Source organism: Sebastes umbrosus, chromosome 13 (assembly GCF_015220745.1).
Source record: "Sebastes umbrosus isolate fSebUmb1 chromosome 13, fSebUmb1.pri, whole genome shotgun sequence".
Taxonomy (NCBI): domain Eukaryota; kingdom Metazoa; phylum Chordata; class Actinopteri; order Perciformes; family Sebastidae; genus Sebastes; species Sebastes umbrosus.
The window spans coordinates 254,279-269,300 of NC_051281.1; the positions used below are offsets into that span (position 1 = coordinate 254,279).

Below are 15,022 nucleotides of genomic sequence, written 5' to 3' on the forward strand. Positions count from 1 at the left end.
GATGATGATGGTGTATGTCATTATTAATATAATTCATTCCTGTTTGTGCCTTACTTCTCTCCAACAGAGGAGGCCGATTTGGACTTGGACGTTCCCATGACGACCCAGTACACAGCCAGAGCCGGCCGTGATGTGGCAGTGTTTATCCCCCTGAAGGGACGCCCCACCCCCAACGTCACATGGCGACGTGGCGACCGCAACATCGCCGCCGACAACCGCTACACCATCACGAGCACTGAGCGAGCCACCACACTCCTCATCACCAAGGTCACCCGTGACGACCGCGGCAAGTACCTGCTGGAGATTGAGAACGGTGTGGGAGAACCCAAGATAATCAGCGTTTCCCTGAAGGTCCTGGACAGTCCGGCCGTCTGCCAGAAAATGATGATCAAGAACGTGACGAGAGGAACGCTGACCCTCAGCTGGGAGGCTCCTCTCATCGAGGGCGGTTCCCCCGTCACTCATTACATCGTGGAGAAGAAGGCCTCCACCATGAAGGCCTACACGGTGATCAATGCCGAGTGTGCCAGCACAACTTACAAGGTGACTGGCCTGGAGGAGAACGTAGCGTACTTCTTCCGTGTGTCTGCTGAAAATGAGTACGGCGTGGGCGACACCTGTGAAACCACTGAGCCTGTAAGAGCCACGGAAACTCCCGGAGCTGTGAAAAACCTGGTGATGGCGGACTCTACAAAGACCTCTGTCACCCTGCAGTGGACTAGACCTGACCATGATGGTGGCAGCCACATCAGTGAATACATCATTGAGAAGAGAACCCAGGAAGAGACCAACTGGACTTTGGGAGCGACATGCAAGCGCTTCAGCTGTGAGGTGACGGGACTCAAGGAGAACGCCGTCATGGACTTCAGAGTGTTCGCTAAGAACGAGAAGGGCAACAGCGACTTCTCCTTGATCGGTCCGATCACAGTGATGGACTTCATCATTCCGCCCGAGGCCAGCCTCAGTGACTACCCCAATGGAGAGCTTGCTGTTCGCGTCGGTCAGAAGATCCACATCGAGTTGCCCTTCAAGGGTAAACCAAGACCTGCAATCAGCTGGCTAAAGGACAACTTACCTCTGAAGGAAAGTGAGAACGTTCGCTTCAGGACTACTGACAACAAGACTGCAGTCACAGTCAGAGGAGCCAAGAAGGAGCATTCCGGCCAGTACACCTTGGCTCTGGACAACAGAACCATCAAGAACTACTTTGACATTAATGTAACCACTCTGGGACCCCCCTCAGTGCCCGTTGGACCCATCCGCTTCGATGAGATTCAAGCCCAGAGTATCATCATATCCTGGGATGAGCCGAAGGAGGACGGCGGCGGCGAAATCACCTGCTACAGCGTGGAGAAACGTGAGACATCCCACGCCAACTGGAAGATGGTCTGCTCCAGCGTTCTCAGGGCCAGCTTCAAGATTCCCAACCTGGTCAAGGGATCTCAGTACCAGTTCAGGGTCCGTGCAGAGAACAAGTACGGAGTCAGTGACGCACTGAACTCCTCAGAGATCGTTGCCCAGCACCAGTTCAAACCTCCAGGCCCTCCAGCAAAGCCGGTGGCCTTCAACATCACCTGCGACAGTATGAGCATCAGGTGGGAGGCTCCAGACTTCGACGGAGGATCCCCCATTGTGGGCTATCACGTTGAAAAGAAGGACAGGAACAGCCTCTTGTGGGAGAGGGTGAACTGCATCATCATCACCAACAGAGAGTACAGGATCATCGGTCTCATAGAGGGTCTGGAGTACTCCTTCAGAGTCTACGCTGAGAACAGCGCCGGACTCAGCCCTGTTAGTGAACAGAGCAAACATGCACTCGCCATCTCCCCTGTTGGTAAGTACACGATCTAACTGTGTTGAAGAATAGCTTTGTGCTTATAGAAGCAGTCCAATTCTTTATTTGTGGTCTTACCCAGAAACAGTCAGATAGGAAGATAGATATCAGTTTCATCTTGTTCATCCAGTACAGAACTAGGTCCAGTGCGTGTTCAGTGTTGCAAACACTTGAAGCAAAGGTTGATCTGTTTGCTGCTGTATTACTTCAGGAGTTTACAACCAAGCACTCTGGATAAATTGCTTCTTTCTCTTCTCAATTAGATCCACCTGGCAACCCCGTCTGCATCGACGTAACCAGAGACTCGGTCACCCTGCAATGGGAAATCCCCAAGAGGGACGGTGGCAGCAAAATTGTGGGCTACAGTGTGGAGAGGCGCCAAGGTAGAGGCAAATGGCTGCGATGCAACTTCACTGATATCTGCGAGACCCAGTTCACTGTGACCGGTCTGTCCGCTGGAGACAGATTCGAGTTCAGAGTCATTGCCAGGAATGCTGTGGGTACAGTCAGTCCACCATCTAACTCCTCCGGATACATTATGACCAAGGACGAGAGCAGTAAGTATTTTGAAATTTGAAAAAACATGCATAGACAGATTATCATAAATAGTAGGTTTTCTCACATCATTTGTTTGTTCTCTTTGCATCTCCAGTTTCTCCTGAGATCGTGTGGTCTCCAGACCAGGTGCTCACCCTGAGGGCCGGTGAAAATGTGAATCTTAGCTGCAGAATCACCGGACGTCCCGTTCCCCAGGTCGTCTGGTATAAAGACGGCAAAGAGATCGACAAGAGGACCATGTATGACATTGAGATTACCACCGGTATTGGCACCAGCAGTGTTTTTGTTCGTGATGCTGACAGGAACCACCGTGGCATCTACACCATAGAGGCCAAGAACAGCTCCGGTTCCAAGAAAGCTGATGCCAACGTCAGAGTACAAGGTTGGTAAACGCTGCCGATTATGTTTCAATATCTGTATGATACAAACATTTTCAAACCTATTTCTGACCAACCACCTCCACCTTCTGTTTCCCTGCAGATACCCCCGGACCTGTTGAGGGTCCCATCCGTTTCACCGGCATCACGGCCGAGAAGTGCACCGTGTGGTGGAACCCGCCGGAGAACGACGGCTGTTCCGCCCTCACCCACTATGTGGTGGAGAAGAGGGAGACGTCCAGGATCTCCTGGGCCTTGGTCACCTCCAAATGCGAAGCCTGTTCTTACAATGCCACCAACCTCATCAAGGGCAATGAATACCAGTTCAGAATCTCTGCTGTCAACAAGTTTGGTGTCGGCAAACCACTGGACTCTGATCCCATCATCGCACAGATGCAATACAGTAAGTAAAGTCACTCATGGGGATTTTCTGCCTGAAATATCGACCAAATCTTAAAAACTTAACCCAATCTATTGAACTTGAACGTTGACAGAACTTGACATGTTTTCTGCTCTTCCCTTTAGCTGTTCCTGATGCCCCTGGTACCCCAGATGCCACCCATGTGACTGGAACCAGCATCACCATGTGCTGGACCAGGCCAAGGTCGGACGGAGGCAACGAGATCAAACACTACATCCTGGAGAGGAGAGAGAAGAAGAGCCTGCGTTGGCTGAAGGTTTCGTCCAAGAGGCCCATCACAGAGCTAAGACACCGCGTCACCAACCTCACTGAGGGCAACGAGTACGAGTTCCGCGTCATGTCTGAAAATGGCGCCGGCATTGGACCTGCCAGCAGTACATCCAGGCTTTTCAAATGCAGGGAACCAACCAGTGCTCCCAGTACCCCCACGTTGATCAAGGTAGGATTGCAGGAACACTGAATAGAATCATGAGAGAAGAACCATTCATGTAAAGTTGTTGAGGTCTATCTCAGGGTGATATATCAGTTACAGTACAGAAGAAACCTAAAAAATAACTTTAATGTAGGAAACCAGAATGTAGAGAAAAGGGAACATTAGAAATTAAACTATAAACTCTTTTCTTGTCAATCAGGTCACAGACTCCACCAAGTCCTCTGTCAGCCTGGAGTGGACCAAGCCAATCTTCGACGGCGGCTTGGAAATCATCGGCTACAATATTGACATGTGCAAGGCCAGTCTGGAGGAGTGGCACAGAGTCAACAAACAGATCTGCATCCACACCAGTTACACAGCCAAGGGCTTAGTGCCCGGAGAACTCTACAAGTTCAGGGTCAGTGCTGTGAACGGATCCGGTGAGGGCGAAGCCTCGGTGTTGCCAAGCGCTGTTCAGGCTCTGGACAGACTTACGTCTCCTGAGATCGAATTAGATGCCAACTTCAAGCAGACTCACACCGTGAAGAATGGCGGCATTGTCACCCTCCAAGTTGCCTTCCGCGGCAAACCAGCTCCTCTCGCCACCTGGTCTAAGGTAGATGGTGACCTGCCCGTCATGGGCGATATCAACACCACAGATTCCTCCTCTACTCTAACCATTGAGGGTTGCACCAGGTACGAAGCCGGCAAATACACCCTGTCCCTGGAGAACAACAGCGGGCGCAAGTCCATCACATTCACCGTCAAAGTGCTGGACACACCTGGACCGCCGGGAGCCATCACCTTCAAAGACGTTATCCGCGGAGCCTTGACAGTTATGTGGGATGCCCCCACTAATGACGGCGGATCCCGAATCCACCACTACATCGTGGACAAGCGCGAGGCCAGCCGCCTGGCCTGGCAGGAGGTCAGCACCAAGAGCTCTCGCCAGATGATCAGGGTAACTGGTCTGGATATTGGTGTGCCATATCTGTTCAGGGTGATTGCCGTAAACCACTATGGCCAGGGAGAACCTCACGAGATGTCGGAACCCATCATCGCCACAGAAGAACCGGCACCACCCAAGAGACTGGATGTTGTCGACACCACCAACTCCACAGCCTCCCTGGTGTGGCTGAAGCCCGAGCATGACGGAGGCAGCCGCATCAGAGGTTACATCATTGAATTCAGAGCTAAAGGTACTGACCGATGGGTTGTTGGTGGAGAGACCAAATCCCAGAAGATGCTGTTGGAGGGTCTGATTGAGAACACAGAGTATGACTTCAGAGTCAAGGCCAAGAACGATGCTGGAATCAGCGAGCCTCAGGGCACCTTCAGCTCTGTGCTCATTAAGGAGCCTCTCATCGAACCGACTGCTGACCTCAGCAGCATCACCAACCAGCTCATCACCTGCAAGGCCTCCAACACCTTCGCCATCGACATCCCCATCAGCGGCAGACCTGCACCCAAGGTCACCTGGAAGCTGGAGGAGATGAAGCTGAAGGAGACCGACAGAGTCGCCATCAAATCCACAAAGGAGAGCACCACCTTGGTGGTGAAAGACAGCAAGAGAAGCGACAGTGGCAAGTACTACCTGACCCTGGAGAACTCTGCCGGCGTGAAGACGTTCACAGTGACCGTGGTTGTCGTTGGCAGACCGACTCCACCCACAGGCCCCCTGGAAATTTCCGAAGTATCCTCAGAGTCCTGCAGCCTGGCCTGGTCCGAACCAGCTGACGATGGCGGCACTGACATCACCAACTACATCGTGGAAAAACGAGAGTCCGGCTCTGCCTCTTGGCAAGTGGTAAACTCCAGTGTGCAGAGAACCACCATCAAAGTGACTCACCTAACCAAGTACATGGAGTACACCTTCAGAGTGTGCGCTGAGAACAAGTTTGGAGTCAGCAAGTCCACCGAGTCTGCTGCTGTTGTCATTGAACATCCATTTGGTAAGTTCTGCTCAAAAGTAAATGTCCTGTTTTTATACGTATGGATGCCAAAGTTTATTTGTAAATACATTTACAAATTATTCTCGCCTCTACTTCATTTCAACAGTTCCTCCAAGTCCTCCAACTCGTCCAGATGTGGTATCTGTGTCCGCTAACGTCATCAGCATCAAATGGGACTTGCCATATGACGACGGCGGCAGCAAGGTGAGCGGCTACTGGATTGAGAAGAAGGAGAGGAATACGATCCTGTGGGTGAGGGAGAACAAGCTGCCCTGCCTGGAGTGCCATTACAAGGTGTCCAACCTGATCGAGGGCCTGGAGTACCAGTTCAGGGCGTACGCCATGAACATCGCCGGATTCAGCAAGGCCAGCGAGGCTTCCAGGCCTGTGGTGGCGCTAAATCCTGTTGGTGAGGGAAACATTCATGTCTTCAGTATGTAAACTAACGACAGCTTGTTTGTAGGGGTGTAAGAAGGTATTGAAAATATTGAGCATTGCGATATTATGTTTTGTGATACTGTCTTGATTCTCAAAAACACTTAATCAGTTTTTAGGGCCCGAGCACGAAAGTGCCCAACGGCGTTCCTGGCACGAAGTGCGTGGAAACCTATTGTTTTTATAAAGTCTAAAGTTTTGTAAAGTATTCTCGAACATTCCCAAAACTTTACAACGAATTTACAACGACTGGGTTCATGCATGTTTAGTGGGCTCCATAGCGCCCCCTAACGCGTGGAAGGCCTTAGTTGTAACATCCTCCGATATTCACGGAATTTGGTACCCACGTTGCTCTCACCGTTTCAGACATATTTCCGATTGGCTTTCATTTAGCTCCGCCCATCCAGAAGTCGGACATTTTGAATATCTTCTGTTTTTCATGCATTTTATGCAAACCTTTTTTAACTCCTCCCAGAGGGTTTATCGGATTCGTTTCAAACTTCGTTGGTAAAAATACTTGCCCGCCACAGTGGCAGGAAGTGAAAAAAGTTAATTTCAGACCCTGATCGTATCGCCAGATTCTTGCCAATACACAAAAGCGTTTGCTCGACCAAGGCCCCAACAACTGATTATTCAATCAATCTGTTAATCAGTTAATCCTCGCTCAGCTGAAACAGTTAAATCAGCTCATAAAGACCTTAATGAAGCTGTGTGATTAAAGCTGAGCTCCCCCTCCCTCCCTGCTCCAGATCCTCCCGGTAAACCCGAGGTGACGGACATCACCCGCTCCTCCGTGTCCTTGTGCTGGACTGTGCCGTTCAACGACGGCGGCAGCAAGATCGTCGGCTACGTGGTGGAGAGGAAAGTCTACAGCACGGACGAGTGGGACGACAACCGCTGGCTCAAGTGTAACTACACCACCATCGCTGAGAACTACTTCACCGTCACCAACCTGGGAGATGGAGAGACCTTCGAGTACCGCGTCATCGCCAAGAACGCCGCCGGCGTCCACAGCGCACCATCAGAGATCACCGGACCCGTCACATGCAAAGATGAATACTGTAAGTTAGAAAAGTCTAAGGTAAGGTATAAAGTTATTGAGATAGAATCTAATCGTCTCTTCTTTGCTGCAGCTCCTCCAAGAGCTGAGCTGGACAGCAAGCTGGTGGGCGAGACCGTCACTGTCGCCGCCGGCTCCGACCTGGTCCTGGACGGCGCCGTGGGCGGTAAACCAGAGCCCACGGTGTACTGGTCGAAGGGCGACAAGATGTTGGAGCTCGGAGAGAAATACTCGCTGACCTACACCGCCACCAGAGCCATGGCCGTTATCAAGAGCTGCGACAGATACGACACGGGCAGATACATCCTGACCGTCAAGAACGCCAGCGGAATCAAGACCGCTGCCGTCAGCGTTAAAGTTCTGGGTGAGCAGCCGAGACAAAACATTAAACACTGAGGCTATAACGTGTCACTCAGTTGACTCTAAGAGATGGTTACTAACAGGAAAGGGGTCTATAAGAAGACATTTAGTAGAGTTACAGTAGGTAGACGTGTCAACGGACTGTCCGATCTGACCGGGTTTCTGTCTTTCAGACACTCCTGGAGCTCCGGCTGATAAGATCCAGATCAGCAGAGTGACGGAGGAGAAGTGCACGGTGTCCTGGAAGATTCCTCTGGAGGACGGCGGAGACATCGTCAGCCATTACATCGTGGAGCGTCGCGAGACCAGCCGGCTCAACTGGGTCATCATGGAGACCGAGTGCAAGACGCTGTCGTGTGTCAGCAGCAGGCTGATCAAGTTCAACGAGTATGTCTTCAGAGTCCGAGGAGTCAACAAGTTTGGACCCGGAGTTCCTCTGGAGTCCGAAGCCATCATCGCCAGGAACGCCTACAGTAAGCTACTACACGTACAGGACGTTTAAAATGTTTAATTGAAGTAATCTAGGCATACAGAGGACGTTCCTGTTAAATGAATTACAAAAAATGAGTAGAAACAGGATGTAGATTTGTTGGTGTGACTCTGACCTGTCCCACCCGTCTTCCTCAGCCATCACAACCCAGCCAGGCACGCCGGAGGTCACGGCGGTGGCTAAGGAGCACGTCGTCATCGAATGGCTTAAGCCCGAGAGCGACGGAGGCAGCGAGATCAAAACCTACCTGGTGGACAAACGAGAGACGAGCAGCACCAGGTGGGAACAACTTCCTGATTAAAAGGACAGATTTTAGTTTTCACTGTCGTCTCGCTCTGTTTCTCACGGTTGTCCTTTTCGTTTCTTCTCTGGACCAGGTGGACTCGGGTGAATAAGAATTACACCATCTACGACACCCGTCTGAAGATCACGGGCCTGCTGGAGGGAAGCGAGTACCAGTTCAGAGTGACGGCGGTAAACGCTGCTGGTGACAGCCAGCCGAGCGACGCCTCGCCCTACATCATCTGCAGAGACCCCACATGTAAGATGTTTCACCGTCATTCAGTCTGATTTTCAAAAACTGGTGTTACTTTTTAGAGCTAAAACTTTATTTTATATCCTCGTGGTGATCCGAAAAATGATTTTCCATTTGCTGTCTCTTCCCAGACACCCCAGCTCCTCCATCAATGCCTCGCATCAAAGACACAACCAAGCACAGCATCAGCATGACCTGGACCAGGCCCATGTACGACGGCGGCTCAGACGTCAGCGGCTACGTGGTGGAGATCCTGGAGGAGGGCACCGAGCAGTGGTACCGCGTCACCGCCAAAGCCCTCAAGACCAACGAGTACGTGGCCGCCGGCCTGGCATCCAATAAGAAGTACAGGTTCAGGGTCGCCGCCATCAATAGCAAAGGCACCGGAGAGTTCAGCGAACCGAGTGCCGAGGTCGAGCCGCTGGAGAGAATCGGTGAGTTGGTGAAGATTTCCATGTCAGAAAATAATACAGTAATTACCTCAATCCAGGTCTCACAGTTTATACTTTTTTCTGTCATGTAAAATGTAGACGTAGATTGCCGCTAATTTGGCGATTTAGATTACGATGGGAAATAAATTGTGTTTTCCAAACAAAGTTCTTTCTCTTATCAGCGTCATGTTCCAGCTTGTTTCACGGCATGACTCTCCCCTTTACTATTCTCCACCCGTTCAGAAATGCCCGACCTGGAGCTGGCCGAAGACCTGAAGAAGACGGTGTGTCTGCGCGCTGGAGGAACCCTGCGTCTGGTCGTATTCGTCACTGGCCGGCCAGCGCCAGTCGTGGCCTGGAGGAAGACGGGAGTGGAGCTGCAGAGCCGCGGCTACATCGAGACCACCGATAGCTACACCTCACTGATGGTGGAGAAGGTCAACCGCTACGACTCCGGAAAATATGTTGTGGAGGCAGAGAACCCATCTGGCAAGAAGACTTCCACCATCCTGGTTAAAGTCTATGGTATGTCATCCCAGGTCTCATATTCACCAGCTTTAGTTCGGTTCTTCTTGTAAAAACTAATATCTCCTCTTCCTCTACTCGTCTCTCTCCTGCAGACACTCCTGGTCCTCCAAGTTCTGTGAACGTGAAGGACTACACCAAGGAGTCCGTTGTGATCACCTGGGACGTCCCGAGCATCGACGGTGGCGCTCACGTCAGCAACTACATCATAGAGAAGCGCGACGCCAACATGAAGTCATACAAGACCGTCACCACCGAGTGCAGGAAGACCCTGTTCAGGATCACCGGTCTGGAGCAGGGAATGCACTACTTCTTCAGAGTCCTGCCGGAGAACATCTACGGCGTCGGCGAGGGCTGCGAGACATCCGAGGCCGTGCTGGTGTGCGAGGTACCGTCGGTGCCTCTGGACCTCCAGGTCGTCGACGTCACCAAGGCGTCTGCCACGCTGCACTGGGAGAAGCCGGTACACGACGGCGGCAGCAGGCTGACGGGCTACGTCATCGAGGCCTGCAAGGCGGGCACGGACAGGTGGAGTACCGTGGCAACGGTCAAGGCCTCGGTGTCCCAGCACACCATCCAGTCTCTGACGGAGAACGACCAGTACCTGTTCAGGGTCCGAGCCACCAACAGCAGGGGAGCTAGCGAGCCGATGGACACCGTCACACCTGTCGCCATCCAGGACATCAAAGGTAAGACGACATCATGACACATCAGAAAAGTCAGAAAAGCTTCACAGAAATCACTCAAATATAATGAACATCACTTCCTGTGTGTTCCAGTGATGCCCAAGATCGACATGAGCAACATCCCTCAGAAGATCGTCCACGTGCACCGCGGCAAACCCATCGACCTCAACATCCCCATCAAGGCCAAACCGCAGCCCGTCTGCTCCTGGTTCTTCTGCGGCGTCAAACTGAAGGACAGCCTGGACCGCATCAAGATTGACAGCAACGGGAAGTTCACCCACCTCGTGATCCGCGAGACCACCATCAACGACACTGGAAGCTACAGGCTCGAGGTGAAGAACGCCGTTGGCACGGCGGCCGAGATCATCAAGGTCATCATCCTTGGTAAGGAGACTTCCTGCAGGTTATACACGGATAAGTTGTTGCCTGTTGACGTGCAATTTGTCTGATTGGAGACCCAAAAATGTCGGAACTGATCAGATTATTTACAAACCAGTCGTCTTCTTGTGTCCATCCAGACAAACCCGGCGTCCCGGTGGGTCCAGTGAAAATCGAGGAGAATGACGGCGTGTCCGTGACGATCAGCTGGGAACCTCCAGAGAAGGACGGCGGCGCCAACGTCAGCGGCTACGTGGTGGAGCAGCGCGATGCCCACCGGCCCGGTTGGATCACTGTCTCCGAGTCGGTGACCCGACCCTGCTTCAAGTTCACCAGACTCTCCGAGGGAACCGAGTACGTGTTCCGCGTTGCCGCCATGAATCGCTTCGGCGTTGGCGGCTTCCTGCAGTCTGAGGTGGTGGAGTGCAAGAGTGCTAAGAGTGAGTTCTCTTCCCGACTTCCTGTTCTCTATATGGTTATTTATCTGTGTGCTTCATGAGACAACAAACACTTCTGTCTCACTAGTCCAGCCAAAATCTAAATAAATGAATAAATTACTGGATGAACAAATTAATATGCTATTAAAATGTACCAAAAATAACAAATAAATAGATTTAAAAATGTATTTTAAATGAATACAAAATAAATGCATAAATAAATAAATAAATAAATTTAAGTTACTAAAATAAATAGATAAGTAAATTACTCGAAAAACAAAATAATAAACCATTAAATATACCAAAAATAATGAATAAATAAATTTAAAAATAGTAAGTTAATATAAAGAAATAAAGAAATAAATTTAAGTTAATAAAGAAAATGAATAAATTACTTGATAGATAAATCATTATGGCATTAAATCTACCAAAAATAATGAGTACTTTTTAAAAGAAATTTTAAATGAATACAAAATAAATGCAAAAATGAATAAATAAATTTCCGTTATTATAAATAAATAAATACATTTAAGTTATTTAATAAAAAAATGAATAAATTACTCGATAAATTATTATGCCATTAAATGTCCGAAAAATAATGAATACATTTTAAAAGATATTTTAAATGAATAAAAAAATAAATGCAATAATAAAGAAATTAATTTAAGTTAATACAAATGAATAAATGAATAAATTACTTGATAAATAAATTATTATCCCATTAAATGTAACAAAATTAAATTAATAAATTTAAGTGAATAAAGTAAATACATTTAAGTTAATACAAATAAATTAATAAATAAAAAGGAAAATTAAATAGAAGAGTAGATAAATAGGGGAATTAATACAAAGTTAAATAAATCAAGAGGTAAATTAGAACAGAAATATCAATTTATGTCACATTTTATCAATTAATTAATGCCTACATTTATTTTTAATAATACTTTTGGTAAATTGAATGGTGTATTAAGTAATTTATCGAGTAATTTATTTATTTCATTTTCATCCATACTTTTGGTGCCATGCATTTATGATGCTCACTGAGGAGAACGTCCTTCCTTCATCTCCCTTTGCTTCTACCTTTGTGTTTATACTTCCCATCTTCCATCTATCAGTGAATTATTGTGACTTTAAGACCAAATTATTATTAAAGAATTACTGCGATAAAGTAAAAAAAAGAAAGGCTTGATACATGTACAGAGAAGGCTCATATTTAATCAATAAGCTCCAGCGATGCAGAGGTTCAGTGAATCCCTGTTATCGTCTGCCCTTCTGTCATTCTAATGAATCTATCTGTTGTTTCCTGTGTAGCCATCCCTGGACCTCCAAGCACGCCAGAGTTGCTCGATGTCACCCACGACGGCATGACCCTGACCTGGCAACCGCCCGAGGACAACGGTGGCTCCACCATCGCTGGCTACATCATCGAACGTAAGGAGGCGCGCTCTGACAGGTGGATGAGGATCAACAAGAACCCCGTCACCATGACCAGGTACCGCTCCTCTGGCCTGATCGAGGGCCTGGAGTACGAACACCGCGTCACCGCCATCAACTCCAGAGGAGCTGGCAAACCAAGCGAGAGCTCCGCCATCACCGTTGCCATGGATCCCATCGGTATGCGTTGCACAGAAAAGCCTCACCACCTATTTTGAATTAGAGTCAGTGTATTTACCAGAAGTGTCTTTGTGTTGTTGAACAGAACCTCCGGGTCCTCCGGTTGAGCCCCGCATCACCGACACCACCAGGACTTCGGTCTCTCTGGCCTGGCTGCCACCTGAAGAGGAGGGAGGTTCTGTCATCACCGGTTACTTCATCGAGATGCAGAAAGTGGACCAGGTGGAATGGACGCTGTGCAACACCACGCCGACCAAGATGAGCGAGTACACCCTCACCCACATGCCCCAGGGCGCCGAGTACAAGTTCAGGGTCATCGCCTGCAACGCTGGTGGCTCCGGAGAGCCCGCTGAGATTCCTGGAGTGGTTAAAGTCCAGGAAATGCTTGGTATATAATTTAAAAACATCACGCTTTTACCAACTGATTTAAAATGCATTTTCTTTTTTATTTCCCAAATTTAACTGACAAATCTGTGTCTTCTTCAGGTTACCCCGACTACGAGCTCGATCGCAAATACGAGGAGGGCTACGTGGTGCGGCAGGGCGGAGTCGTCTGTCTGTCCGTGCCCATCAAGGGTAAACCCATCCCGACATGCAAGTGGACCAAGGACGGCCGTGACATCTCCCACCGGGCCATGATCGCCACCTACGATGACATCACCGAGCTGGTCATCAAAGAGGCGCACAAAGACGACACCGGCACCTACGACCTGGTGCTGGAGAACAAATGCGGCAGGAAGGCCGTGTACATCAAGGTGAGCGGCTCATCTTGCAGATAACTAGGGATGCACCGGAACCAGTATCGGGTATCAGTATCAGTACTCTCGCGCGCGCGTTAGGCTCCTTGGTCCATGTTTCAAGACGGGTCGGGTGGGTTGCCGACATCGCAACTGACCCCTGGCGCCTATTACGTGGTCTGCGGCACGACGCGGTTGGGGCGCACTGAGGACAGTCCGCCCCGGTCAACAGTCGCACCGGGAGCAGGGAGACCTTTGTCCACGGTGCGGCAAGGTCTGGGCGGGGAGCGCTGTAAAGCTGCGGCCACGAGCCACCTTCTCCCCGAGCCTTTCCAAGCCGACCTAGAGCCGGTCGCGGCGCACCGCCTCGTATGCGGGACTCCCCCTCCTGCCATGTGTCGCTCACACCCTCCAGCTGGCTGTTAATGAGGGTTTTTTGGCACAGAGAAGTACTCGTATCGGTACTTGGTATCGGCGAGTACCCAAATGTAAGTACTTGTACTCGGTCTGAAAAAAGGTGGTATTGGTGCATCCCTACAGATAACTGTACTTCAGTACCAGGAGTAAAATTGGGCAGCAGTGCAGCGGTTGGCACTGTTGCATCACAGCGAGAAGATCTCGGGTTTGATCCCCGGTCTGGGCAGGGCCTTTCTGTGTGGAGTTTGCATGATCTCTCAGTGGTTGCGTGGGTTTGCTCCGGGTTCTCCGGTTTCCTCCCACCACCAAAACATGATTCCCTCCCACGCTGTGAGTGGGGGGGTTTACGTCTGGCGTAAAACCTAAACCAAATCAAATATGCGGATCGTAAAATCAGATCTCAGATGATCCGACGTGGCGACCCCTAACGGCAGCAGCCGAACAACAGTAACAGAAGTCAAATTCAAAAATACGATTGGGTAGAACTTAGCTTTCTATATACCTGTCCCCTCCAGGTGAAGGTGATCGGTCGCCCTGACATCCCAGAAGGCCCTCTGGAGTTTGACGACATTCAGGCCAGATCGGTCCGGGTCAGCTGGAGGCCACCGTCAGATGATGGCGGCGCCGACATTCTGGGATACATTGTGGAAAGGCGCGAGGTACCCAAGGCCGCCTGGTGCACAGTTGACTCCCGTGTTACCGAGACCTCTCTGGTGGTGAAGGGCCTGAAGGAGAATGTGCAGTACCACTTCAAGATTTCCGCCGAGAACCAGTTCGGCATCAGCAGATCTCTCAAGTCTGACGAGGCCGTCACGCCGAAAACACCTCTTTGTGAGTTCTCAAATGTCCGATCCCAACTGATGTTTGTTAAAAGTTGCATTGTGTATATGTTGTCTAACAACTTGCTTTACCTCCAGGCGTACCAGAGCCTCCCAGCAACCCACCAGAGATCATGGACGTGACCAAGACCGTGGTGTCTCTGTCCTGGGCCCGGCCCCGGGACGACGGAGGCTCCCGCGTCACAGGTTACTTCGTGGAAAGGAGGGAGGTGTCGACGGAGAAGTGGGTCCGACACAACAAGACCCACATCACCACCACCATGTACAACGTCAGCGGTCTCATCCCCGACGCAGAGTACATGTTCAGGGTGGTGGCTCAGAACGAAGTCGGGCAGAGCGAGCCTGGTCCCGCTTCAGAGTCCGTGGTCTGCAAAGATCCATTCGGTGAGTTAACGTTACACGATGCCTATTTCTGCATGAATACATCGATAAGACTACGTAGTAGGAAAGACATTGAAAAACAAGATAGAAATATAGAAATATAGAGATTCAACAACAACAACACTCTGAGTGGCGGCGGTGGT

General features: G+C 50.1%; 1 protein-coding gene across 1 annotated transcript in view; it reads left to right on the forward strand.

The window, feature by feature from the left end:
* ttn.2 (titin, tandem duplicate 2) overlaps positions 1-15,022 on the forward strand; it is a 229,072-nt gene that overhangs the window by 201,889 nt on the left and 12,161 nt on the right. The window contains 22 exon segments of the mRNA XM_037790082.1: positions 68-1,834; positions 2,098-2,391; positions 2,487-2,774; positions 2,873-3,172; positions 3,295-3,629; positions 3,823-5,554; positions 5,661-5,963; positions 6,739-7,050; positions 7,123-7,413; positions 7,583-7,882; positions 8,037-8,178; positions 8,277-8,440; positions 8,566-8,868; positions 9,109-9,390; positions 9,486-10,079; positions 10,170-10,460; positions 10,595-10,894; positions 12,203-12,505; positions 12,591-12,893; positions 12,992-13,260; positions 14,175-14,490; positions 14,577-14,882. Of these exon segments, the coding sequence (XP_037646010.1) occupies positions 68-1,834; positions 2,098-2,391; positions 2,487-2,774; positions 2,873-3,172; positions 3,295-3,629; positions 3,823-5,554; positions 5,661-5,963; positions 6,739-7,050; positions 7,123-7,413; positions 7,583-7,882; positions 8,037-8,178; positions 8,277-8,440; positions 8,566-8,868; positions 9,109-9,390; positions 9,486-10,079; positions 10,170-10,460; positions 10,595-10,894; positions 12,203-12,505; positions 12,591-12,893; positions 12,992-13,260; positions 14,175-14,490; positions 14,577-14,882 (9,495 nt within the window).